This window comes from Aethalodelphis obliquidens, unplaced genomic scaffold, assembly GCF_003676395.1.
Source record: "Aethalodelphis obliquidens isolate GAN/ISIS:26980383/991018 unplaced genomic scaffold, ASM367639v1 scaffold38, whole genome shotgun sequence".
NCBI classification, from domain to species: Eukaryota; Metazoa; Chordata; class Mammalia; order Artiodactyla; family Delphinidae; genus Aethalodelphis; species Aethalodelphis obliquidens.
In genome coordinates, this window is record NW_020837982.1 from 6,514,312 (window position 1) to 6,540,392 (window position 26,081).

The window sequence follows — 26,081 nt, forward strand, 5'->3', positions numbered from 1 at the left end:
CCCCGTCCTCTGCCCAATACCCCCATTCTGTCCCGCCCCCCAGAAGCTTTTCACCGTCTCAGGCCTACTTAGGGAAGAGATTTCAAAGGTGGAGACCAATGAGGAGGCTGCTCCTTCCCCAGAGGCCAATCAGAGCATAGAGGGGCGGGAGGATGGGCCAAAGGGGGGGAAAAAAACACAAAAAATGGAAAGGAACCCAATGACTTGGCAAAAGCTGTCGAACCGCTTAGTTAAAGGGGCAAGCCTGAGACCCACCCCACCTCAATCACTCGCATCTCTCCACCACCACCAAAGAGGAAAGTGTGGAGAGGGATCCATGACTTTTCCATAAGCTCCCAATTGGCGGGGTGAAGATAACAGCCTGGAGTGTGAGATAGTTGCTTCCGTTTTAAAGAGGGGCTCCACCAAGTGATTGCTATGGCTCCTAGGAGCTCCAGAATGCCGAACCTGTGTTCAGAACGTTGTGCCTTTAAGGAAACTTCCTGCCTTCCACCCCAGTAACAGCTGATTGTTGGGAAGTGTGACCTCAGGGGACGAATCAGCTGTTACCACATCCTCCTCCAGTTCTGCCCTCCTTTATCCCTTTATCCCCACCCCCCCATGGGTGGTGAGGGAAGGAAGGAGATGAAACCCCAAATATGGGGGACCTGTTTGAGTGTTCTTTCCTCTCCCCTCTCACTCCAAGACTGTCTCCCTCCCCTGCCCCCCTTCTCCTCCCTCCCCCTTCTCTCCCCCCTCTCCCTCCCCCAATCTGCTGGTTAGTTCTTCAGAGGCTCTGAGCCTGGAACGAGAGGTATTTCCTGTCGGCACTGTCTGCTCAGACCCGCCCTACCCTGGTCTAGTTGGGAGGCCAGTACTGGGGAGGCCCAGAATGGTGACTGCCTGGCTGTGTGGGTGCTCTAGGAATGGGTACTGGGGAAGGTCCAGTGAAGCTGAGGACCAAACCTAGAGAAGAGGAATGGCTGTGGAAACAAGCCTCCTCCGGGTCAGAACCCTGCTCCCCAGGCCAGCTGCTCCCTACTTCCTGCTCAAGAGAAAGGGCCCTGCTAAGGGAATCCTCCTGGCTTTGCCCATTACTCCACTTCTAACTGTTCATAGACACCTCCTGGCCCTCCACGGCTCCATGTTTTACACTTTCACCCCCCACTGCAAAGGTGTTATTGTGGAGCCTCCCAGGGGCTACAGGTGGAGCACAAGGGCCCCAGGAACCAGGGGCTTTGGCTGGGAAGTCCTGTGCCAGAAGACTCAGGTAAATATTTTGCCCCAGCCCTGAGCTGGGAGTCGGGGTCACTCCAGGACAAGCTTAGTGTGAAGTCCCAGGACTGACTTGGCAAGGTTGGGAGAAACTGAGCAGGGTCTTGGCCAAGCTTGGAAGAAAGAGAAATCTCACCAGCTGCCCCCATTCTCCATTATCCTTAGCATAAAAGTCCCATTTCCTTCTCACCCAAGGCCCTTGGGGTAGGCCCTTTCCCATTTTGTTCTAACTTTCCATGTCCCCACCCTCCCACCCTATAGGGCAAAAGCACAGGCTTTGAGTCCAGGGTTTCTCAATCACAGCACTATTGACATTTTGCGCTGGCTAATTTCTTGTGGCGGCTGTCCTGTACATAGTAGCTTGTTTAGCGGTAGCCCTGGGCCACTAGATGCCTTTAGCACCCCCCCACGACAATCAAAATGGTCACCAGACATGACCAAATGGCCCCTGGGGGCCAAAATCGCCCCCAATTGAGAACCACTGAGTTAGACAAACTTGGATTCAAATTCCAACTCTTACCAGTTGCAAGCTTGATGAAGATACTTAACATCTCTGAGCCTCAATTTCCTCATCTACAAAATTGAATGAATAATAAACTCATGGCTTATCGTAGGGTTTTAGAAAGGAATATGTTTGAAAACACCTAGCACAGTACCTGGCCCACAGTTGGTGCACTAAACACTACCTTCCTTCACTTTTCTCCTTGCCAGATCAGCAAGAGCTAACCTCGCTCAGCATGGGCTAACTGCTGGGGCTACTGCAGCTTCTCTCCCTGACCCTCCAAGCCATGACTTCCCAGAAACTCAATACTGAGTTTGGTGAAGGAGAGTGACTAATTTGGTACCAGATTCCCTAAAGCCCAAGTGTGCTTGGGTTGGGATTCAGGGAGCACTTGAGAATAGAGCTGTTACAGAACATTAGATCTCAAGATGTGGACTGCAGATTGCCTGCATCAGAATTATCTAGCGCTTGTTAAAAATTCAGATTCCACCCCCCCAAAAAAATTCAGATTCCAGCGTCTCAATCAGAAGTACATAATAAAGTTTGAAATACCATGGTTTTAGGGCTCAGACTGGGGAAGGTGTCAGTACCCCAGAAATCTTAGGGCACCAGTGCCCAGTATTGCAAGGACATCCCTGTTTAAGGGATGGAAAGAACTGTAAGAGATAAGGTTAGTTACACTCAAGGTCATTGCTGCATTGCAAGTCAAAACCACTAGAGGGCAGGGCACGCACAAACTTGCAGAAAGAAAAAGTAACTCCTGTTCAGTCTAGGTAAACTGAGAGAAGAGCAAAGATCGTGCGGACCAAAATTTTATTGGCACTAAGAAGCACGCACAAAGGAACTTCCCTGGTGGTCCAGTGGTTAAGACTCCGTGCTCCCAATTCAGGGGGCCCGGGTTCGATCCCTGCTCAGGGAACTACATCCGCATGCTGCAACTGAAAGATCCCGTATACCGCAACTAAAGATCCTGCATGCCACAACAACAACAACAACAAAAATTCCACATGCCAAAACGAAGATCCTACATGCCGCAACTAAGACCCGGCACAGCCAAATAAATAAATAAGTATTTAAAAAAAAAAAAAGAAGCAGTCACTACCTCCAGACCATCCTTTGGTCTCAGGTACTCAGACCAATGTTGGGGATACAAGATTGTCAAGGAACACCTAATTTCCCTGGTGAAAAAACAATAGTGCATGATGGTTACCAAAGGGGAAATGTCGGGGAGGGGAGGGATAAATTAGGAGCTTGGGATTATACATATATATTACATATATAAAATAGATAACCAACAAAGACCTACTGTATAGCACATGGAACTCTACTCAGTATTCTGTAATTACCTACATGGGAAAAGAATCTGAAAGAGAATGGATATATGTATGTGTATAACTGAACCACTTTGCTGTACACCTGAAACTAAAACAACATTGTAAATCAACTGTACTGCAATAAAATTTTAAAAACAAAACAAATACTGCATGGCCAAGGAGTACGAAGAACATTGGTTTTAGAATGAGATAGGCCTGGGTTTGAATCCTGGTCTACCACTTCTTAGCTATGTGACCTAAGCAAGTTACCTAAGGTAGTCAGCTTCCTCATCCTAAAACGGATCTAAAGCTATCTTCTTAAAAGGGGTTGTGGGGCTTCCCTGGTGGCTCAGTGGTTGGGAATCTGCCTGCCACTGCAGGGGACATGGGTTCGATCCCTGGTCTGGGAAGTTCCCACGTGCTGCGGAGCAACTAAGCCCGTGCACCACAACTACTGAACCTGTGCTCTAGAGCCTGCGTGCCACAACTACTGAAGCCCGTGCGCCTAGAGCCCTGTGCTCCGTAACAAGAGAAGCCACAGCAATGAGAAGCTCACACACCACAACGAAGATTAGCCCCCACTCGCCGCAACCAGAAAAAGCCCATGTGCAGTAAGGAAGACCCAATGCAGCCAAAAATGAAAAATAAATAAATGAAAAAAAAAAACGGTGGCTGTTAAGTTATGACTGCCCAAGGTCATGTGACCAAGCACGTCAGGGGCTCTGGCTGCCCCTTCAAGAAAGATAGATGGAATTAGATCATGGCTGAGCCATTCCTGTCTCCTCTCTAATTAGGACTTTATTCTTTTCCTAAGTGCCTTTATGGAGCTCCCACATCTCCATACCAGACTCCTACCTGAGGCAAACTCTCCTTCTAGGAGTGGGACTCAAAAAACAGACAGTGAGGGCTTCCCTGGTGGCGCAGTGGTTGGGAGTCCGCCTGCCAACGCAGGGGACACGGGTTCGTGCCCCGGTCCAGGAGGATCCCACATGCCGCGGAGCGGCTGGGCCCGTGGGCCATGGCTGCTGGGCCTGCGCGTCCGGAGCTTGTGCTCCGCAACGGGAGAGGCTGCAGCGGTGAGAGGCCCGCGTACCGCAAAAACAAACAAACAAAAAAAACAGACAGTGGGTTCGCCGCAGACAACGGCCTATCTATCCTGCAAATGAGTCAGAACTGAGACCCCCTTGAAGGAGTCCTGTAGTTTTGGCGCCAGCTCACTGGTTTCCGCTCCCTGTCCGGGCTGCACCCTCCCCCCAGCCACCGTGGCATCTGCAAGGCTCTGACCACAGCAGGCAGGCTCTGCAGCAAAGCAGAGGCAGATCTTCAACAGGAAGTCTTGGGGGAACATTTCCTCCCACGAACTCCAGGCCTTTGAGCCTGGGCCTCTTCTCTCCCCCAGATTGCCCAGAATTAAAAAAAAAAAAAAAAAAAGGCGTTAAGAGGTCTGTCAGTGGGGAAGACTCCAGGGAAAAGGATCTGTGCACCACCTTCTAAGTCTCCATTCTGCCCCTTGGACAAGCCTCTTTGGAGGCTCTTGGTTTTCACCTGTAAAATATAAATAGTAACAGTCCCTCCTACCACACTGAGTGTTGTGAGGGCCAAATGGAATGTTACTGATGAAATATTCTGGAAAACTAAAAGCTCTTTTTTTTGGTAGGCAGCATGGAGGCGGTGAAGGGACTTATGTCAAAAGTCCCGTCTCGGCTTCAGGTTTCTTCTCTGTAAAACCAGAGGGAGGTGGGGTGGTGGCAGGGATGGTCAGCCACTTAAAGTCCGCCATCTCTAGGGAAAGCCTCCCTAGGTCCGCGACCCAGCACATGAAGGAGGAAGTAGGGAGGGGAGGGGAAATCCCGTGGGTCGCTCAGCATCCCCCTCTCCTGCCCCTTTCACCCCGAGGAAGCGAAGCCGCCACCGGGCCCAGCAGAGCGCTGGGAGGGAGGGCGCCGAGGCCGGCCGGGCGGTGGCGCGGGCGGGAGGCGGGGTCCCCCGGACCAGTCGAGCCACGTGCGGTTGTTTCCGTGCCGGGGCGATCACGTGAGCAGCGTCAGCTGACCCGTCACGGTGGAGCCCGGCGGTGGCGCCCCGCATCCCCCGCCCTGCCGCTCCCGGAGTGCAGGACCTTGCTGAGGGGTAAGTGCGCCCCCGCGCCCCCTCTGTCCCCGGCCCACCCCCGCCTCCTCCGCCCCAGCCCCTGTCCCTCTCCCATCCCCACACACCCGGCTCGGCACTCCGGAAGCTGTGGCGAGGAGGGCCGTGGCCGGGCTCAGCCCCGCGCCGCCCCCAGGCGGCCAGGAGGGGATGGCCCTGGGGAGCAGGGGGCGGGAAGTCGCTCTTACCACCGAGGCCGAGGGCTGGTCACCGCCCCCGAGTCCCGACATGGAGGAGCTGCTCCGGAGCGTGGAGAGAGACCTGAACATCGATGCCCGGCAGCTGGCTCCAGCCCCGGGGGGCACCCACGTGGTGGCCCTAGTGCCTGCGCGCTGGCTGGCCAGCCTCCGCGAGCGCCGGCTGCCCCCGGGACCGTGTCCCCGCGCTGAAGGCCTGGGCGAAGCGGAAGTCAGAACTCTCCTGCAACGCTCCGTGCAGAGGCTGCCGCCCGGTTGGACGCGAGTGGAGGTCCACGGGCTGCGGAAACAGAGGCTCTCTTACCCCCTGGGCTCCCTGCCTTTTGAGGAGGGGTCCGGCAGCCCGGAGACCCTCACTCGCTTCATGCAGGATGTGGCTGCCCAGAATTATCGCAACCTGTGGCGCCACGCATATCACACTTATGGGCAGCCCTATAGTCACAGTCCTGCTCCTGCAGCTGTCCCTGCCCTGGACTCAGTACGACAAGCTCTGCAGAGGGTCTATGGTTGCCCCTTCCTGCCAGTGGGCGAAGCTTCCCAGTGCCCATCACATGCCAGAGATGGCCCCTGTCCTCCTCGGGGCAACCCTGCCTCTCCCAGTCTTCTGAGAGCTGAGGCGCTGTTGGAGTCACCAGAGATGTTGTATGTGGTGCACCCCTACGTGCAGTTCTGCCTGCACGATGTGGTCGCCTTCAGCCCTGCCAAGCTGGCCAACAGCCAAGCCAAGGTGCTCTTCATTCTCTTCCGCGTGCTGAGGGCCATGGACGCCTGTCACCGCCAGGGACTGGCCTGCGGGGCCCTATCCTTGCACCACGTCGCTGTAGATGAGAAGCTTTGCTGTGAGCTACGGCTGGACCTGAGTGCTTACGAGAAGCTCAGAGAGGATGAGAATGAGGAGATCTCTGTAGCAAGAAAGGGGGCAGGCCTTGAGCCTGGAGAGGAGGGAGGAGGGGGACCTGGGTGTCCCACCTGCCAGGAGGAACTTAGGGACCTCGTGCTAGACTGGGTCCATGGCCGCATCAGCAACTTCCACTACCTCATGCAGCTGAATCGGTTGGCAGGTCGGCGGCAGGGGGACCCCAACTACCACCCAGTGCTGCCCTGGGTGGTGGACTTCACCACGCCCCGGGGGCGCTTCCGAGACCTGCGCAAGTCCAAGTTCCGCCTCAACAAGGGGGATAAACAGCTGGACTTCACATATGAGATGACGCGGCAGGCGTTTGTGGCAGGTGGCGCAGGGGGCGGGGAGCCACCGCACGTTCCTCACCACATCTCTGACGTGCTTTCTGACATCACATACTATGTGTACAAGGCTCGGCGCACACCCCGGTCGGTGCTCTGTGGACACGTGCGGGCGCAGTGGGAGCCCCATGAGTATCCTGCAAGCATGGAGCGTATGCAGAGCTGGACACCTGATGAGTGCATCCCCGAGTTCTACACCGATCCCTCCATCTTCTGCTCCATCCACCCTGACATGCCTGACCTGGACGTGCCGGCCTGGTGCAGCTCCAGCCAGGAGTTCGTGGCTGCCCACCGGGCGCTGCTGGAGAGCCGAGAGGTGTCCCAGGACCTACACCACTGGATTGACCTCACCTTTGGCTACAAACTCCAGGGCAAGGAGGCCGTGAAGGAGAAGAATGTGTGTCTGCACCTGGTGGACGCCCACACGCACCTGACCAGCTACGGCGTGGTGCAGCTCTTTGACCAGCCGCACCCCCGGCGCCTGGCCGGGGCCCCTGCTCTTGCCCCTGAGCCTCCGCTCATCCCCAGGCTGTTGTTCCAGACCATCCAGGAGAGCACAGGCCGGGAGGACTTCCCAGCACAGCTCGCGAATGGAACGGGCAGGCCGGTTTTGGAGGCCGCTCCCCGTGAGGCTGCCTGGGCCAGGGACATGCCCGTGGTGGGGGAGGATGACTTGGAGCAGGCCACAGAAGCTCTGGATTCCATCTCCCTCACTGGGAAGGCAGGTGACCAGCTGGGCCCCTCCTCCTCCTCCTCTTCTAGTCACGCCCTTCCAGGCCTCCTGCCTTTCTCGGGGGCCTCAACCTCTCGACCAGGCCGCCGGAACAAAGCTGCTGGGGTAGACCCCGGGGAAGGTGAGGAGGGCAAGATTCTTCTTCCGGAGGGCTTCGGTCCTCTGCAGGCTCTGGAAGAGGTGGAGAAACTGGGCAACTTCTTGACCAAAGGCCTGGGGGGCCGCTTGGAGGTGCCTCCGCAGCCCCAGGTCCAGCGCGCCGTGCTGCTGCGGGACCTCTTCCATCGGGACATGCAGGCGCTGGGCGTCCTGTTGGCTGAGATGGTGTTTGCCACCAGGGTCCGGACGCTGCCGCCTGATGCGCCTTTGTGGGTACGCTTCGAGGCTGTTCGGGGGCTCTGCACACGCCATCCCAAAGAGGTCCCTGTGTCTCTGCAGCCCGTGCTGGACACGCTCCTGCAGCTCAGTGGCCGTCAAGGCCCCGTGGTTGCAGGGAGGGGCAAGCTGGACCCGCTGTTCGAGTACAGGCCCGTCTCCCAGGGGTTGCCCCCGCCCTGCCCGGCCCAGCTCCTCAGCCCCTTCAGCTCCGTGGTTCCCTTCCCTTCGTACTTCCCCGCGCTGCACAAGTTCATCCTCTTGTACCAGGCGAGGCGCGTGGAGGACGAGGCCCAGGGGCGGGAGCTGGTCTTTGCTCTGTGGCAGCAACTGGGTGCCGTTTTGGGTGACATCACCCCCGAGGGCCTGGAGATCTTGCTGCCTTTTGTGCTGTCGCTCATGTCTGAGGAGCACACAGCCGTGTACACGGCCTGGTACCTATTTGAACCTGTTGCCAAGGCACTGGGCCCCAAAAATGCTAACAGGTACCTACTGAAGCCTCTCATTGGTGCCTACGAGAGCCCCTGCCGGCTACACGGGCGCTTCTACCTGTACACCGACTGCTTTGTGGCCCAGCTGATGGTGCGGCTGGGCCTGCAGGCCTTTCTCGTCCACCTGCTGCCCCACGTCCTGCAGGTGCTGGCGGGTGTGGAGGCCTCCCAGGAAGAAAGCAAGGGCCTGGCGGGGGCTGCAGAGGATGAGGAAAGTGGGCTCCCGGGGGCCAGGCCTAGCTCCTGTGCCTTTGGGGAGGAGATCCAGATGGACGGGGAGCCTGCTGCCTCCTCGGGCCTGGGGCTCCTGGACTACACGTCTGGCGTCAGCTTCCACGACCAGGCCGACCTCCCCGAGACAGAGGACTTCCAGGCCGGGCTCTACGTGGCCGAGTCCCCTCAGCCCCAGGAGGCTGAGGCCGTGAGCCTGGGCCAGCTGAGTGACAAGAGCAGCAGCAGCGAGACATCCCTGGGCGAGGAGCGGGTGGCAGACGAGGGGGGCGCCCCAGTGGACAAGAGCAGCCTCAGGTCGGGTGACAGCAGCCAGGACTTGAAGCAAAGCGAGGGCTCCGAGGAGGAAGAGGAGGAGGAGGAGGGCTGTGTGGTGTTGGACGAGGGGGAGGGGGAGGGGGAGCAGGATGAGGTCCCCGAGGCGTCTGAGCTCACGCTGTCCAACACGGTGCTGTCCATGGATACGGTCGTGGCCGGTGACGGCGGGGCTGACGGGGAGGAAGAAGAGGAACCACTGACCGAGCAGTCGGAGGGCAAAGAGCAGAAGATCCTTCTTGGTGAGTTCTCAGGCCTGGAGGTGTCAGTCTAACACTCATCGTGTGCGGAGCCCCTGCCCCGTGCCAAGCAGTGGGTTGAGCAGATCCACACGCAGCAGAGCCATGGGCCTGCCCTGCTGGAGCTCACGTCCGTGCTGTAGGCAGTCTTCCGTAAGCACGAGTTCTGTTAGTGCTACAAACAACAATGGCTGGCTACCATGAGGGAATATAACATGGGCTTAGATCTCATTTTCAGGGGTCAAAGAAGGCTTCCTTGGAAGTAGGGCCTGCTGGGGTTCAACGAGGAGGAGGTAGCTGGGCAAAAATGGCAGGCTCTGAGGTGGGAAGAGCGTTCCAGGCAGAGGGAACAGCCTGTGCGAGGCTCTGAGGCTGTCGTGGTTCCATTAAAGAATCTGTGAAAGGCCAGTGTGGTTAGAGAGTGAAGAGAAGCAGAAGGGGAAGAGGCCAGAGGGGATGGTAGCCAGGGCCTCATTTGGGAGCTGGGGGAGATTCACTGAAAGGGTCACCCTCCTGCAGGGTATGCCCGAGTAGAGGTGCCTGGAGCAGCCCCAAAGCCAGACTCCCACAGGCCAGCTCTGCTGCTGCTAAAGGGAGGGTGGTGGCGTGGGGTGGCCAGGCGCTGGCTGGGCTCCTGGGCACAGTTGGAGTCCGCGTCGGCTAGGCGGGGTCCGTGGGGTGGGGTTGGGGAGTAGTGAGCCGCCGTTATCTGATGAGCTCAGGGCCTGCCCCCGCCCTGCAGATACGGCCTGCAAGATGGTCCGCTGGCTGTCCGCCAAGCTCGGCCCCACCGTGGCCTCTCGCCACGTGGCCCGGAACCTGCTCCGCCTGCTGACGTCGTGTTATGTGGGTAAGGCCGGGGATGGGGCTTCCTCCAGCCCTTTGCCCCTCTTCAGCCCCCTGTAGCGGATCCTTCCCACTTTCACCTCGGACCACCTCCTGGCCTGGTCCTGGGTCCCAGTCTGTAAGCTCCTTCCTACCTTGGGTGAGGCACGGGGAGACCCCAAGCTAGAGTGAGCAGGAGTGTTCACTGCGGTCCCTGAAGGCCCACCTCCCCCCTGCCCTCCACTAGCTGTGGCCCTTCCTTGACAGGGCCCACCCAGCAGCAGTTCACCGTGAGCAGTGGCGAGAGCCCCCCGCTGAACGTGGGCAACATCTACCAGAAGAGACCAGTACTGGGCGATATAGTATCGGGGCCCGTGCTCAGCTGCCTCCTCCACGTCGCCCACCTGTACGGGGAGCCCGTCCTCACCTACCAGTACCTGCCCTACATCAGCTACCTGGTCAGTCACCGTATGGCAGCCGGGGTCTGGGCGGCTGAGGGCCGACCCAGGACCTCTCGGGGTTCCCGGCGGTCTGTGAGGCAACCTGGCCCTCATCTGCTCTGTGGCCCTAGGTGGCCCCGGGTAGTACCTCAGGCCCCAGTCGACTGAATAGCCGCAAGGAGGCGGGGCTGCTGGCAGCGGTGACTCTGACCCAGAAGATCATCGTGTACCTCTCAGACACCACCCTCATGGACATCCTGCCCCGTATCAGCCACGAGGTCTTGCTGCCCGTGCTCAGCTTCCTCACTTCCCTCGTCACGGGGTAGGGCCCTGCACCACCCCACGGGGGAGCAGCCCGGCTGGGGGGTGACCTGGGGCACGGGGCGTCAGGAGTGCTGGTTTTCATCCTAGCCGGGTGACCCTGAGCAAGCCACACCTGTCTGTGCCTTCGTTTCCTCACCTGGTCTGGACCAATTGGTCTTATAGCTCCTTTCGTTTACGGCTTTGGATAGATCTGGGAAAGCCCTGCAGAGGCAGTGGGGGCTGGAGCTTATAAGCTCTATTTCCAGGTTCCCAAGTGGAGCCCAGGCCCGGACTGTCCTGTGTATGAAAACCATTAGCCTCATCGCCCTCATCTGCCTGCGCATCGGACAGGAGATGGTCCAGCAGCACCTGAGTGAGCCCGTGGCCACCTTCTTTCAAATCTTCTCTCAGCTGCACGAGCTTCGGCACCAGGTGGGCAGACCTACCTGGCTGGGGTGGGCTGGCCAGGGGCCGTGGCCTCCGCTGACTCCCCGGGCTTCCTGCCCACAGGATCTGAAGCTGGAGTCCGTGGGCCGCAGTGAGGGCCAGCTGCCAAAGGTGGCCTTCTCCGACGGGCAGCTGCGGCTGGTGGACCCCACCCTGCTGGACGAGCTGCAGAAGGTGTTCACCTTGGAGATGGCGTATACGATCTACGTGCCCTTCTCCTGCCTGTTGGGTACTGGCCCATCACGTCCCCTCCCAGCCTCTGTGGCTACAACTCTTCCCCTGGGAGGGCCCCATGCCCCCCCAGCCCCTAGAGTCAGGAGTGGGTGTTAAACACAGTCCTCTGGGTCAGAGCAAAGGGATTTGGCCTTAGGCCCCTGAGTCCCGGTGACGTATAAACAGGGATTGAGCTTTGGCCAGCAAGGAGGCGCAGGAGCAGCCTGGCCTGTGCCTGGGGCAGGCAGGGCAGTCAGGCTGCCGGACTGACGTCTTAGCAGCCATCTGAGAGGAATTAGCAGCCCACTGTTCACGTAACTTCCCGTATAGGCCGGGCCCTGTGCCTAGCGTCTATGTGTGTCATCGCCGTGAATAGGATGAACAGTGCTGGTCAGATATGTTGTCATCCCACCACTGAAGTCTAGCCTGTGGGAGGGAGAGCATGACCTGTCTTGTTCACCGTTCTGTTTCTGATGCCCAGCATGGCACGCAGCACATGTGGAAGATGCTCACGTGTCCATACTGAAGGAATGAATCCACGTCTTCCTAGGGAGGAAACAGGCTCAGAGATGGAAGAGTTACTTGCTTAGAGTTGCACAGACAGTACCTGGCCTGCCTTCTGTGGTTCCCAAGCCCGTGCGTGGGTGGTGGCAGTCACTTGCCATCTCCCCTAATCTCAGGACCTCTCCCGCTCCCATCCAGGTGACATCATCCGGAAGATCGTCCCCAACCACGAGCTGGTGGGGGAGCTGGCGGGGCTGTATCTGGAGAGCATGAGCCCAAGCCATCGCAGCCCTGCCAGCGTGGAGCCCACCGCGCCCAGCACCGGCCCTGAGTGGGACCCCCAGGGTGGGGGCTGCCCCCAGGACGACGGCCACTCGGGGACCTTTGGGAGCGTCCTGGTCGGGAACCGCATCCAGATCCCTGATGACTCCCAGCCTGAGAGCCCCGGCCCGCTGGGCCCCATCCCCGGGGTGGGTGGCGGGGACCTCGGCAGCCAGAGCGAGGACAACGTGCTGAAGCGGAAGCTGCCGCGGAGCGTGCACGGCCTGAGTGGGAACTGGCTGGCGCACTGGCAGTACGAGATCGGCGTGAACCAGCAGGATGCCCACTTTCACTTCCACCAGATCCGCCTGCAGAGCTTCCCCGGCCACTCAGGGGCCGTCAAGTGTGTGGTGCCCCTGAGCAGCGAGGACTTCTTCCTGAGTGGCAGCAAGGACCGCACCGTGCGCCTCTGGCCCCTCTACAACTCTGGGGACGGCACCAGTGAGACAGCCTCACGCCTCGTCTATGCCCAGCACCGCAAGAGTGTCTTCTTTGTGGGCCAGCTTGAGGCCCCGCAGTGTGTGGTGAGCTGTGACGGGGCTGTGCACGTCTGGGACCCCTTCACAGGTGAGCGGGCCCAGGTGAGGCCTGTTCTGTTGCTGCTGTCCTGTACTCCACCAAGGGTGGTGGGTTGGGGTATAATGGTATGTGGTTGAGGGTGAGCCGGTGAGGCCACGGAGAGGAGCATCTAAGACTCAGAATCCGTCATACCCAAGTTTGAATCGGCTCTGCCAACTTACTTGCCGAGTGACCTTGAGCAAGTCACTCTGCTGCTCGAAGTATCAGTTTTCCTATCTGCAAAATGGGAATCAGAACAGCTGCTTTAGAGGATAGTGCATAGGGGTTTAGCTTAACGTGGAGCACGTAGTACCTGGTTGGTAAACAGTTGCTCACATATTTTTTGTCATCATTGTAGGCAGAAATAAGGTTAGAAAGCAGGGGTTAAGGAGGTAGAGTAGCTTTGAGGTAGGTGGTGGGGAGGTTGCTTTCGGCGAGGGTGCTGTGTGGAGAGAGGGGCCTGGCTTGGCCACGGAAGTAGGAAGGTGGGAGGGTCAAGAAACATCTTTCGCAGCATTTATTGAGGTTTCCTGGGATGTGGGAGGCAGGTACGGGGTTGGTTGGGGGGATAGGAGGAGTCGGGGCTCTTCCGTCAGTGGCCGGGACCCAGATCCACCGTGCCTTTCCTTCCCAGGGAAGACCCTTCGCATGGTGGAGCCGTCGGACAGCCGGGTGCCCCTGACCGCTGTGGCTGTCATGCCCGCCCCCCACACCAGCATCACCATGGCCAGCTCTGACTCGACCCTGCGCTTTGTAGACTGCCGGAAGCCCGGCCTGCAGGTCAGGGCATCCTGTTCCCTGAGCCCTGGCCTGGGTGCCTGGCAGGGAGGAGAGACCCCTGAAGAGAGGAGGCCAGGGCAGAGTTTCTCTTTGGTGACAGATCATCTGCAGCAGCAAACCCTGGGGGGGCGGTGGGGCTCTGGCTCTGGGATTTGGGGAGCCCCCCCTTGATGGGGGACGAGGCTCAGGCCTTCCAGCTGTGTGGGTTGGGGGATGAACTGGACCTCGGGGAGATGCGGGTTGGAGCAGGCTGTGGCGCCTCAGCTTGTCTTCCTCTGCCCACAGCATGAGTTCCGCCTGAGCAGCGGGCTGAACCCTGGGCTTGTCCGCTCCCTGGCTGTCAGCCCCAGCGGCCGGAGTGTGGTGGCCGGTTTCTCCTCGGGCTTCATGGTGCTCCTGGACACCCGTACGGGCCTGGTTCTGCGTGGCTGGCCTGCCCATGAAGGGGACATCCTGCAGATCAAGGTGACAGACCAGGTTCCCTTCCCCTCCTGGCTGACTGCTCCAGCCGTCACCTCTGCTTAGAGCCCACCCAGGACAGGCTCCAGCTGACCTCCCTTATACCTGCCCGAGGACTGGTGGGCAGGGAGGGTCAGGAGCCAGCTGCACCATGGGGGCCTCGGCAGGAGGCTGGCCGCTGGGTGGAACCGGGGGGCCGAGCTGACCCTGCTGCTTCCTGGTGATGTTCTAATGAGTAACCCTTGTCCATATTTGTCTTACTTGGAGGATCAGGGGTCGGGCCCTGTCCATGACCCAGTCAGGTTAAATAAAGCTCAGCTGGGAGGCTGTTTACTGCCCCCAGACCACTGAGCAGAGTCCATGCCCCCAGCTGGGCTGTCCCGGTGCGGGCAGGGGCGGATCGGGCATGGGAATCCTGCCCCCACCTCCACCCCCAGCCCATTTTCAATCACAGACCTCAGGGAACTGCTCAGGGAGGTGCAGGAGGGGAGGAACAGGGCTCTTTGTGGGAGGGTTTTTCCAGGCAACTGGGACTCCCTCCCCATCCTAAGCAGCAACCACTGCCACTGCTGGGGGCAGGCAGCCCCTGGTTCCCTCCAGGGCCCCCCAGGGGATCCTGGGTTCTGGGTGCCTCTAAATTCTGACTTTCCAAGAAAGCATCAGGAGGTCTCTAGGGTCAGCCTGGGTGTTAATCCTGGCTCTGCCACTTATTGGTTCTGTGACCTTGTATGATTACTTAACTTTCCTGAGCCTTAGTGTTTTCCTCTGTAAAATGGGAACAATGACAACACCTTCCTCATAGAGTTGTTATGAAGATTAACCACGGTTAAGACGTGTAATGTACCTAATACAATGCTTGACATAGTAAGTGCCCAAATTATAATGATGACTAGGTTGATGACACTTAATATATTCCTGTTAACTGACGTTGATATAACGTGGGAGGGTGGCAGCCTGTCCCCGGCTCAGGACACCCTGTCCTCCTGGGAGATCCTGTGGGAGGAAACAGGAAGACCCTGGGCCCTGCTGAGGCTCTGCTCTCCCCGGGCAGGCGGTGGAGGGCAGCGTCCTGGTCAGCTCCTCCTCTGACCACTCCTTGACTGTCTGGAAGGAGCTGGAGCAGAAGCCCACGCATCACTACAAGTCCACCTCCGACCCTATCCACACCTTCGACTTGTACGGCAGCGAGGTGGTAACTGGCACCGTGGCCAACAAGATTGGCGTCTGCTCCCTGTTTGAGCCGCCTTCCCAGGCCACCACCAAGCTCAGCTCCGAGAACTTCCGTGGCACGCTCACCAGCCTGGCCTTGCTGCCCACCAAACGCCACCTCCTGCTGGGCTCAGACAACGGGGTCATCCGCCTCCTGGCATAGTCCGAGGCAAGAACTGGCCAGGCGGAGGTGGGCACACGTCCTCCGGGAGTCCATCCCTCACCTTTGTTTCCCCAGCAGCATCCCTCCTGGCAGGCCTCAGGCCCCATGCCCTGGGTACCCACATGGCCTGCCAGCTAAGGTGGCCTGGAGGTCCGGGCTCCTGAACCCCCAGAGCCACTGAGGCTGCCAGAAGGGATCTCGTTCATGGCTTGGGGCGATGCTGCCCCACCGAGCCAGCAGGAAGCAAGAGCGAGAGCCTGGGGAAGGCATTGCTGCCCTCTCTTCTCCCCAGCTCCGCCCTCTGCATCCACATGGGGACAGGAAGCTCTGGGAAGGGGAAGGGAGACTCTCCCTGCCTAGCCAGTCTCCAGCCACAGCACCCCTTGCTGGGCTCTCTCTGCCCCTGTCCTGCAAGGACCGGGACGCCACCACAGTCCAGGACACTGATGGTGCTTGGACTCCAGCCTCTAAGGGCTGGCCATGGTCCAGGAGTTAGGGGCCTTGGGCAGTGGTTTAAGTGTCCTCCCAGCCAGGCCCTGCCCAGTGTGGGACCAGTAGGGGAAGAAAGAGGGCAGGACCAAAGGAGAGAAGATGGACTGGGCCTGTTGGTGCCTGCCAGGAGCGACCCCATGCCTTGCCTGCCCACCCGTCACCACAGTGTTTGTGCCTTGAGTTGATGAGACAGCCCCTGGGTCCAGAGTCCCTGGGGGAGCAGGTCCAAGACCCTGAAAGAAGGGGCAAGAAGGGTCATCTCTGCATCTCAGGTCTCCCTCCCCCAGGGGACAGGAAGACCCAGGCATCCCCGGGTCCTCACGTTCTGGAGCAGAGATGAGGTCTGGGGCTGGGCCTCTGCTGCTTTCTCACTATTTGCAATAGATGTAAATATGATCAATAAATTCTTTGGAAGAGCCGTGGAACCGAGTGAGGCTTCTCTTTTTTTTCGGCCGTGCAGTGGGAGCGCGGAGCCCCAACCCCTGGACCACCAGGGAGGTCCCTGAGTGAGGCTTTTCCTGACGACGGTGCCAGGGTGGGGAAAAATTGAGACCCTGCAGCTTCCGGGACAGCGAGGAGAGGGTGAGGAGGTGCGGAGGCAGCCCGATCACTGTTCTTCAGGCGGTACTGGGTACAGGGCTTCTGGTTCGTGCAGCCCCAGGCCAGTTTCCAGAACCCTCACCCTTGAGGAGGGTAAGGAGGTATTGCTCCCGATGAAGTAGGGTGCTGGGAGAGGCTGTGTCCCTCCGCATCTTTCCTCTCCCCACCCCTGCCGTCTGGATCCAGGCTGGGCACGTGAGGGTTGAGGATGGGCATCCTATCCTGGGTTCCTGCGTCGTCTCTTGCAGCTTCCGCTTCCCTCCTCTTGGGAGGGGGAGGCAGTTATGGGGGAGAGGAAAGGACATTGGAACTAGGAACCTGAATGTAACTCTGAGCCCAGCTCTGTGTCCTTGGGCAGGTCACACAGCTTCTCTGTGCCTGACTAAGACAGGGATAACCTCTCACTTCATGGGGTCACTGGAAGGCCCCTGTCCTTCCTGGATCTGCCCTCCGGCTGACGACAGCCTCATCGACCGTCTCCTGAACCTCCTTTCTCCGGGCTTAAGTGGGACCCACATCTACGGGGGTTCCAGGTAGCTGTCCCAGTATTAGATGCCTTGGCGGGAAAAGGGTTTTTGGTCCTAATATCAATGTTTAACCGGATGTGCAGGTCAATGTTTACCAGAAGAGAAAGCAATTGGAACAGGGGTTGGCTGAGAGCAAAGGTCCTGGTGGCAGGGGAGGGCTCAGCCGGGCTGGCTGGAACCCGGGCACAGCGTGGGGAGCACCCAAGTGGGGCCAGAGGGACATCGTGTGCAGCGGTGAGGAGCCTGCCGAGGTAAGATGGGTGGCTTGGCCTGGAGCTGCCCGCCTTGCCGAGGGGGTCTGGGCTGAGTTTATTCAGGAGACCTGTCACTTCTCTGCCTCCTGGGGTGATGAGGAACCAAGGTGGAGGTTCTGGGGGGAGTCCCTCTGGGAAATGAAAGCCTGGAAGCCTTTTCTTGACAGGAAGATTCAAAAGCCCAGGTGGGAGATCAGGGCCCTGGCCAAGCGTCCTTGTGTGGGATGGGGATGGGGCCACGGGTGATAGAAGGATGCTTGAGATGGGGGCGGGATGGGTGTGTGTGAGACCTGCTCCGAGGCCGGACCAAGACCTGCCCATCCGCACCCGCCAGCCTGGCTTCCCGGAGCCAGCCTGGGGCAGAGAGAGGGCCAGGTCCTGTGTTTTCCGTAAGTCCAAAGGTGGCTCTGGCCAGAGTCATTCATTGGGCTCTGCTGTTGGGTCAACAAGGCCGGTCTCTGGCCCAGTCCACCATCCCTGCTGAGACCACAGTCCCGTCCACCCTTGTGGGCAAGAGCAGACCAGCCAGAAAAGGTGGGCCGATGGACAGCCAGTTGGATAGGAGCTCCGGGGTGGAAGCCTCAGTACAGAGGAGGCTTCAGGGCAGGCGCCTCCCACGAGAGGGCCCTTGGGCTAGACTGACAGCAGCCATTGCTGAGTGCCAGGCCGTGTAGTCAGGGCTCACGAAGACTGACTTAGGTTGGTCTCCGCGATACACATGGGTAGAGGTAGGGACTTTCGCCACCATTTTACAAGATGAGGCAAAGCCCAGAGGGGTTAAGGGGGATGTCCTACGTCCTCTGCCAAGAGGCACAGCCTGGATTCAAACCCAGGTCTGACTCACAACACCAGGCCTTGAAGAATGGGGACATGTTTTTGTTTGGGTAATATTTTCCCCCTATGAACAAAAACATTTTCAGTGCATGAAAAGTGAACAATCAGAAAACGCAAAGGGGAAAAAGCAACTCAGGGGGGAGTTCAAGCAATTCACCGCTCAGAGGGCTGTGCTTTGGGCGTGTGTGCTGCCGCTGTCGCTGTCCCCTCCTTGGTGACGGCTCAGGACTTCGGCTGCCCATGAGCGTGAGGGTGGGATTCCACGGCGGGTGTGGGCGCGAGGAAGGAACGGAGGCTTCCCATCCCGCACAGGAACATGGCGCTGCTCTGGCTGCCTGAGCTTGTCCTTGTGCTCAGCTTGTCCTGCCTGCAAAGCCCCTGCTCAGCGGTGAGCCTGGGCCGCGGTCTGGGTGGGGCAGGGAGGCGGCTACGGGAGACGCCAGGGGTCCCGGGGAAAGAGGAGGGGGGCAGGGTCGAGGGAGGTCTTGGCTTTAGGGGTTCCCTCGCCTCTCCTCGTTCTTTTCTCAACAGTTCTCTCCTGTGAGCACCATGGAGCCCTTGGGCCTGCAGGTACTGGGGAGAGAGAGGCGCGGCAGGGAGGAAGGCCCCAGGGGGCCTCGCCTGTGGCTGTTGCAGGGTGGGGAGACCTGTGGGAAGGGTTGCTCTCCATCTGCTTCCTCCTTTCTTCAGCTGATGAGTGGGCAGACCCAGCAGAAGCTACCCCCACTTTCCCTCCTCAAGTTGGGCAACCAGGTACAACCAGGTGGGGCTGGGGAAGAGTGGGCGGGGCCTGAGGGAGGAGGGCCATCGGCAGGGGCAAGGAAGTGGGCAGGGCCTGAGGGTGGCAGTGAGGCTGAGGCCTGAAGGGAGAGGGTGGGAGGAACCAGAGGAAGGGACCTAGTCCCCTGAATGCCATTGCCCATGTCTGGACTGGGACAAGGCCCTGCTGTCCCCAGCACAGGGGCTTTGAAGGAGATCTTCAACACAGAACCTGGAGCTGACCCCTTGACCCCACTGACCCCTAATCTGTCCCTGCAGGAGCCTGGTGGCCAGACTGCCCCAAAGAAGGCCCCAGGAGACTGCGAGGGGTCCCCAAACCCGGAGCAGACCCGCAGGCTGGCCCAGGCCATGATGGCCTTCACCAGAGACCTCTTCTCCCTGGTGGCCCAAAACTCCACCAGGCCCAACCTGATCCTGTCGCCTCTGAGTGTGGCCCTGGCACTGTCTCACCTGGCACTAGGTACTATGGGAGCACCTGTCCAGACCAGCAGAGCTGGGAGGCCAGTAGGAACTCATTACCTACCCCAGAGTTTACGAGCAGGTGCTTCCTCCATCAGGGTCACTTGGATGTTTGGTAAAAATGCAGACTCCAGTCTCTGTGAATGAGAATCCCAGGGATTGGGCCCAGGATGTGCTTCTGGTGATTTTTGTGCAAGAATATGATAGGTACAATGTCTCCGTTGGACTGGAGGGTCTCACTGTGGGACCTTCCCCAGAGAGGGAAGGCCATAGGGTGAGGTTGCCCAGATTGGCAGCAACAGAGATGAAAGTAAACTTGGGAGTCCTGTCCCTCAGACCAGTTCAGGATATGGGAGGAGAAAGCGCGGTCTCGTGGGCATGCGCACTGTAGGTATTCAAGAGGGATGGGAGAGGGCAGTGGGGGCGGGAAGGACCACAGCTGCTGTGTCCCCTCCAGGTGCTCAGAACCAAACGCTGCAGAGGCTGCAGCAGGTGCTGCACGTGGACTCAGGGCCCTGCCTCCCCCACCTGCTCAGCCGCCTCTGCCAGGACCTGGGCCCTGGGGCTTTCCGATTGGCTGCCAGAATGTACCTGCAGAAAGGTAGGTGCTGGTGGCAGACACTCTCTAGGTTGTGCCCTGGGGTGGACAGGGGTGAGGGAGACGGGTGTGGACTCAGGCAGCCAGTCGGAGCACAGCTGGTTGTGGGGCCCAAGTGCTGGCAACAGCCTGTGGGCCCTTCTGTGCAGGATTTCCCATCAGAAAGGACTTCTTGGAACAATCAGAACAGCTCTTTGGTGCAAAGCCCATGAGCCTGACGGGAAGGAAGAGGGATGACCTGGCAAACATCAACCAATGGGTGAAGGAGGCCACAGAGGGGAAGATTGAGGATTTCCTCTCAGATCTGCCAGATGACACAGTGTTGCTTCTCCTCAATGCCATCCACTTCCAGGGTGTGCTCCTCCCCTTCTCGGCTCCCTGCCCGCAGACCCTACCCCTGCCCTGTAGGCACGCTTTTTTCTGAGGGTCCCTCTTCCTCCCCAGGCCTGGGCCGGGAGGGTAGGAGACAGGTAATGGTGTGGCAGGACGGAGGCCCAGGAACTGGATGGGGCTGTTGTGGAGAGAGTTCCCTAGGAGGAAACCGAGTCTTAAAAGACCCAGGGGAGGTTCCTGGGAACATGGCAGGGCAGGGGAGAACGCAAGCCCAGGTTCTGCAATCACTCCAGGGAACAGACCTCAGATTACCTGTGTATCACCCGGCACAGCACCCCCTGGTGTTTCAGCCTCCACCTTTCATCCCTTAAATGGGTTCTGGGTGGGATGGGGAAGAGACTGGTGGGGTAGAATCTACCTTGGTCCCAGTCTATATGGCCCCTGCCCTCTGCTGGATTCAGGCTTCTGGAGGAGGAAGTTCGACCCGAATCTCACGCGGAGAGACACTTTCCACCTGGACGAGCAGTTCACGGTGCCGGTGGACATGATGCAAGCCCGCACGTACCCGCTGCGCTGGTTTCTGCTGGAGCAGCCTGAGATCCAGGTCACCCTTGGCTCCCCAAGCCTGGGCTTGGGTGCTGGGAGGTGGAGAAGGGAATGGGCCCCTGTGCAGCAGGCACAGGGGTCAGGGGTGTGCCGCACCTTCCTTGCAGTCATGTCGCTGGGGCGGGTGGCTCTGGAAGGTCTCGCTGTACCCCCATCCAGGGAAACTGAGGCTCCAGGCACTGCGGGTTTAGTGGAGCACAAGGAAACAAGATCCCTGCTCTGGGGAGGGAAGACACACAGTGCACGAGCGAACGTAAATCAACAGGATAATTTCAGAGAGTGGGGGGAAGGGTATTCTAGCTAGAGGGGTCAGGGAACCTTCTCTGAGGAGGGGACACTGAGTTGAGTCCCAGGTGATCTTTGGTTATGGGGGTTTATTACAAGGACCCATGGGTCGTGGGGCAGCACAGGGCCTCAGCACCCTGAAGCCTGGGAGATGCGACCCGAGCTTTCACACGGTGCTCCTTGGAAGGGAGGATCTGTCAGCATCCTGATGGAACATTCTGATTAGAGAGAGCGCTGTGTCAAGCTATCTCAGGTGCAGCCTCCCTCGCTTCCAGCCTAAACACGGTCCCCTTGGCCTCAGCGGCTGATCCCTGGGCCAGTCGGCTGTGGCTGAGACCGCAGTGTTGGTTAGTTTCACGAGGGCTCTTCTGAGAGGGGCTGTGGGTGAGGCAGGCCCTCGGAGCAGTGTCCCTGCTTCTCTCTGGTTCCCCCGACACGTGGCCCATCTGGTTCGCCTCCCCACCAGTTCTATTCCTGCTGCCCCTTCCCGCCAGGCTGTGTCCTGCCCACACTTCCTTCACCCTTCCGTCTCCATCCTTGGCCCTCCTTGGTCTTCCTCTTGTCTCGCCCGCCCTCTGCGTGCTGGCCCGGGTAGCCAGACACTGGCACTCCCCCTCCCGCCACAGGGGTCCTGCCCTCTGGGCGCTCTGCCTGGAGCCCGAGGAGTGACATCCACCAGGGCCCACGGAGCCCAGTGGTTTTCACACTTCTTTAGCTGCGGAAACTCTGTTCACATGAAATCTCACCCCAAATCACAGTATAGATACACAGCCAGGCAAAGTCACAGTTGGAGGAGAGAGGAGTGGATAGGGTACCACCCTTGGAAGCGGCTCCTCTGCTAGGGCAACCTGGTCCATTGTACGCATGGAAGTGAGAGGCGGACATAGGGGGTTCCTCACCCTGAGTCACGGGCTAGCTGGTAGCAGAGGAGGAGAGAGAAAACTACCAGTTAGTGAGTGAGCGCCGCCTACGTGCACACGCTCGGCCAGAAACTTTAAAAGCTTCTCTCTTTCTGTCACATGTCAGCCAGCAGTGTGTGCAGGTAGTGTTACTCCACGGGTGAGGAAGCGGAGGCTCAGAGAGACCCCGCACACACCTGTGAAGGATGGAGTGTCTCCTAAGCGATGCCGGCCCAGTCCCCACTTCGGCCTGGGCGCTCTCTGGTCCTCACGCCGTCTCCTTGCCTTGTCTGTAGGTGGCTCATTTCCCCTTTAAGAACAACATGAGCTTCGTGGTCGTCGTGCCCACCCGTTTCGAGTGGAACGCGTCCCAGGTGCTGGCTAGCCTGAGCTGGGGCGTGCTGCACCAGCCCTTGCTGCGGGAGAGGCCCACCACGGTCCAGCTGCCTAAGCTGCACCTGAAATACCAAATGGACCTGGTGGCCATCCTCAGCCAGCTGGGTAAGGAGGCCGGGCGTGGGACAGCTCCCGGCTCAGCTGGACAGGGTGGGTAAGGAGGAAGCCCCCCAGCCGGCAGGCCTGAGTCAGAGCTAGACTTGCGTCCTGGCCTTTTCTGGGGCTTAGGGAGGTGAGAGGGTTTGATGTGCACCCTCGGACTCTCTGTCCTGGGCAGGGGGTGGGGCAAGGGAATGAGGACCTGCTCTGCCCAAGGCTGAACACCGCAGAGAATCCTGGGTGGAGAGCCAGGGGTGGCACGTGAGCCTCGCTGGCTCTCCTGCTAGAGGCACGAGGAGCCCACCATGTACAAAGAGCTGAGTCTCACGGGGGTCTGCAGAGGAGGAATCAGGTACTTACAATTCAGCGTTAAGTGATAAGACAGAGGGCTTCTCTCTAGTCCACCCAGGGAACTATTGAAAAGGCATCTGCCTGGACTTCGGGGCAGGGGCTCAGGGAAGGCTTCCCGGAGGAAGGAACCTTTAAGCTGATACGTGCAGGTTAACTAGGAGTTAACCGGCAGTCTGTGGGTTCAAGGTGCTCCCTGGCCGGGACGCCAGACACCCTCCCAGGCAGGTCCATGCAGCGTGTGGGGCAGAAGGCAGCTCTGACCAGCCATCTCCTGGCCTGGGCAGGCCTGCAGGAACTGTTCCAGGCCCCGGACCTGCGCGGGATCTCAGACCAGAGCCTGGTGGTGTCCAGCGTGCAGCATCAGTCCACGCTGGAGCTCAGAGAGGCCGGCGTGGAGGCGGCCGCGACAACCAGCACGGCCATGTCCCGCATGTCCCTCTCCTCCTTCAGCGTGAACCGCCCCTTCCTCTTCTTCATCCTCGAGGACAGCACGAGCCTGCCCCTCTTTGTGGGCAGCGTGAGGAACCCCAATCCTGGCGCGCAGCCGGAGCTCAAGGAGCAGCAGGACTCCCCTGACAACAGGGACTTTTTCCAGCACCAGAAAGGCTTCCCCCGCGGAGACAAGCCGTTCGGCCCTGACTTAAAACTTGCGCCCCCCTCGGAGGAGGATTACCCCCAACCTAGCAGCCCCAAGTGAGGGCTGTGGCCGCCAGCAGCCCTGAGCCCCGGTTGGACCAGCCTCTCAACTCATTTGACTCTTTCCAAACAGCTTTGTGGGATTGCGGGCGGGGGCCTGGGGCGCAGTCTGGCAGAGGGGAGGAGGGGAGCCAGTCTCTCTTCTCCTCTTGGGGAGTTTGGGGAGGGGCGGCGCTGGGAGGAGGGCAGGCATCGGGGAACCATGGGCCTTGATCCAAAGGGGTTCAGAGGGTGTCCTCGTCTGGGGCTTGGGCGGAAGGGCAGCTGTGGATTCATTTTTGTCAGGAAGGTAGGTAGGTTATTCCCTAAGTTGGCTGGGTCGCCTCCTCGCCTGTTTACCAGAGAGGGAGGGCCGGGGAGGGGGGGACACCTGGCTGGGGAGATGGGGTGGCCCGGGGGTGCCAAGCACTGTTGTGGGATTAAACATGAGGGTGGAAGTCGAGCCTCTGCCCTGAGCTGCCCAAGGCCCAGCAGCCTCCAGACCACCCCGTGGCCTCAGTCTCCCCGCTGGTCCTCGGAGGTACCAACACTGCCAGGACTCCCCTTTTTTCCTCTCCCCTCTGTCCCCCCTGCCCGGCGTCTCAGTGGCTGAGGGGTGGGGGGCGTTAGCTCCCGAAGGCTCTTTTGTAAAGTTTTTGTAGTGATTTTTATGCCATCTGAATAAAGAATGAATGGGCGTGTCTGCTGTGAGGTCACTGTTTGGGGTGTGGGTGGGAGCGGGGGGGGGGGGCTGGAGGAAGGCGGGAGGAGGCCACGGGCTGGGCCCCCAGGAGCAGCAGCCCTCTCTGTGCCACGTTTGGCCTCTGGTCGCTCGCCAGCCCTTCTCCACCGTGCCGTCCCTCTGACTTCACCAGCCCTGCCCAGGGCCACCCCCTTGCCAGCCTGGCTCTGCTCTCAGCCTGTTCCTCTCTACAGACCTCAGGCATCCGGCAACAAAGGCGGCTCAGAATAGCACCAGCCTCCTGGTTTGGGAGAAGAACTGGCAATTAGGGAGCTTGAGGAGTTTCTAATTACACGCCAGCCCTTCTGCCTGGAGCTGGCGCCCGCCAGACGGGGGCGGGCAGGCTGCCGGGAGCACCGGCTCCAGATGGAGGCTGTCAGCGCCTGAGGATTTGGGGGAAGCAATTGGGGGCACCTTGGCACAGAGCTGGGGGCAGCCCTTGTCTGTGAGTATGGGGTGTCCATGTGGCAGCAGCCACCTGCGGCCCTGTAGTGCGGTGGTTAAGAGCAAGTCCCTAGGATGGGATCTTGCTTCTTACAAACCAGCAGTGTGTGGAGATGGGAAGTAAATTAACAGTGAAATACATGGCATGTCAGAGGGTGGTGAGAGCTCTGGTCAGAAGTAAAGCAAGGAAGGCCTCCCTGAGGAGGTGACTTTTGGAGCAGAGACTAGAAGGAGGCAAGGGTGGGTACTATGGGGACATCCTGGGGAAGAGTGTCCTGGGCAGAGGAGTGGGAGCTGCTCAAAAGGTTCAGGATGATCAGGAGATCCGTGGGGCTGGAGTGGAAGGGGTGAGGGGGGAGATGTAGGAAGGAATCAGAGAGGAACTGAGGGCAGACCACTGAGGGATTTAGGGCCCCTGTAAAGACAGTTGTTGTTATCTTAGGAGAGGTAAGCGATAACTGGAAAGTTAAGTCAGCAAGCCCACCAGCTTACTTTTACCTCCTGAGTTTTTCTCAGCTCTCTCTTCCTCTCCATTTGGGCTCTAGCCACAGTTTGGATCTAGTCATCACTCCCGAGGGTCACTGCTGTCGCCTCCCGGGTTCTCCGTGCTGCCGGTCTGGCTGCCTTAACTGCATCCTCCGCCCCGTAAATACTAGTCAAGTGCTTTCTGTGTGCCCAGCAGCTCCCCAGGTTCTGGGGCTGCAGCGATGAAAAAGCCAACAAGACCTCTACCCCCCAGAGCCTAAATCTGGTGGTAGAGTGGTCTAGACAATAAACAAGTTAAAATTTGGGGTTGAAGTATAGTATGCCAAGCACACAAGTCATAAATGTACCTAAGCATAATGAATTTGTTTCACGAACCAAGTACCCCTGTGAAACCAGTACTCAGATCAACGAACAGTACTCACTCTCCTGGCTTCTGATAACAGACTAGTTTTTTCTGGTTTTGAACTTTATGTAAAGGAATCGTGCAGTCTGTCCTCCCTTGTGCCTGGCTGCTTTCATTCAACCTCCTGTTCGTGAGATTCATCCGTGTCGTTGGGGATGGAAATTATTCATTCACTGTGGAAGGCTTTTTTTTTCTTTTTAATTTATTTGTTTAGTTGCACGGGGTCTTAGTCGTGGCAGGCGGGCTCCTTAGTTGCAGCAGGTGAACTCTTAGTTGCGGCATGCATGTGGGATCTACTTCCCTGACCAGGGATCGAACCCTGGCCCCCTGCATTGGGAGCATGAAGTCTTAACCACTGTGCCACCAGGGAAGTCCCTGTGGAAGGCTTTAACTGAGGGGCACCATGGTCTGAGGTAAGCTCTGACAGGCTCATTTGGCTTCTGTGAGGAGAACAGACTTAGAGGCACAAATGCAGGAGGAGGGAGGCTGGTTAGCAGGCAAGAGACATGGGTGGCTTGGCCCAGGCTGCCGGCTCTGGAAATGCAGGAAAGTGGTC

At 59.0% G+C, this 26,081-nt stretch overlaps 2 protein-coding genes across 4 annotated transcripts; both read left to right on the top strand.

The window, feature by feature from the left end:
* Nucleotides 1–5,128: 5,128 nt before the first annotated feature.
* On the top strand, nucleotides 5,129–16,176 carry WDR81 (WD repeat domain 81). 3 transcript variants are annotated; one of them, XM_027130602.1, is made up of 10 exons: nucleotides 5,129–9,043; nucleotides 9,783–9,890; nucleotides 10,133–10,323; nucleotides 10,437–10,627; nucleotides 10,875–11,040; nucleotides 11,119–11,284; nucleotides 11,971–12,660; nucleotides 13,286–13,431; nucleotides 13,717–13,896; nucleotides 14,942–16,176. In XM_027130602.1, the coding sequence occupies exons 1-10, from the start codon at nucleotides 5,368–5,370 to the stop codon at nucleotides 15,260–15,262; spliced, it is 5,835 nt and encodes a 1,944-aa protein (XP_026986403.1). In that variant the 5' UTR covers nucleotides 5,129–5,367; the 3' UTR covers nucleotides 15,263–16,176. The 3 variants fall into 3 exon arrangements, 2 of the variants coding, with proteins under 2 accessions (XP_026986403.1, XP_026986404.1); XR_003437984.1 differs by lacking the exon at nucleotides 14,942–16,176 and having other exon boundaries at nucleotides 5,135–9,043; nucleotides 11,971–12,674; nucleotides 13,717–13,833; XM_027130603.1 differs by lacking the exons at nucleotides 13,717–13,896; nucleotides 14,942–16,176 and having other exon boundaries at nucleotides 5,135–9,043; nucleotides 11,971–12,674; nucleotides 13,286–13,442.
* A 527-nt stretch (nucleotides 16,177–16,703) lies between these two features.
* Nucleotides 16,704–24,142, top strand: SERPINF2 (serpin family F member 2). The gene is made up of 10 exons (XM_027130604.1): nucleotides 16,704–17,132; nucleotides 18,282–18,357; nucleotides 18,501–18,539; nucleotides 18,660–18,722; nucleotides 19,008–19,209; nucleotides 19,666–19,809; nucleotides 19,956–20,159; nucleotides 20,601–20,743; nucleotides 22,226–22,430; nucleotides 23,060–24,142. The coding sequence occupies exons 1-10, from the start codon at nucleotides 16,945–16,947 to the stop codon at nucleotides 23,470–23,472; spliced, it is 1,677 nt and encodes a 558-aa protein (XP_026986405.1). The 5' UTR covers nucleotides 16,704–16,944; the 3' UTR covers nucleotides 23,473–24,142.
* The last annotated feature ends 1,939 nt before the right edge of the window (nucleotides 24,143–26,081 follow it).

Excerpts from the sequence above, each read along its gene's own strand:
- SERPINF2 (XM_027130604.1), top strand. The coding sequence starts at position 16,945 with ATGTTTAACCGGATGTGCAGGTCAATGTTTACCAGAAGAGAAAGCAAT. Across the intron at positions 18,358-18,500 it reads TGCAAAGCCCCTGCTCAGCG|TTCTCTCCTGTGAGCACCAT; the intron begins GTGAGCCTGGGC and ends TTTTCTCAACAG. Across the intron at positions 20,160-20,600 it reads CAATGCCATCCACTTCCAGG|GCTTCTGGAGGAGGAAGTTC; the intron begins GTGTGCTCCTCC and ends TGCTGGATTCAG.
- WDR81 (XM_027130602.1), top strand. The coding sequence starts at position 5,368 with ATGGCCCTGGGGAGCAGGGGGCGGGAAGTCGCTCTTACCACCGAGGCC. Across the intron at positions 10,324-10,436 it reads TGCCCTACATCAGCTACCTG|GTGGCCCCGGGTAGTACCTC; the intron begins GTCAGTCACCGT and ends CTGTGGCCCTAG. Across the intron at positions 13,897-14,941 it reads GGGACATCCTGCAGATCAAG|GCGGTGGAGGGCAGCGTCCT; the intron begins GTGACAGACCAG and ends CTCCCCGGGCAG.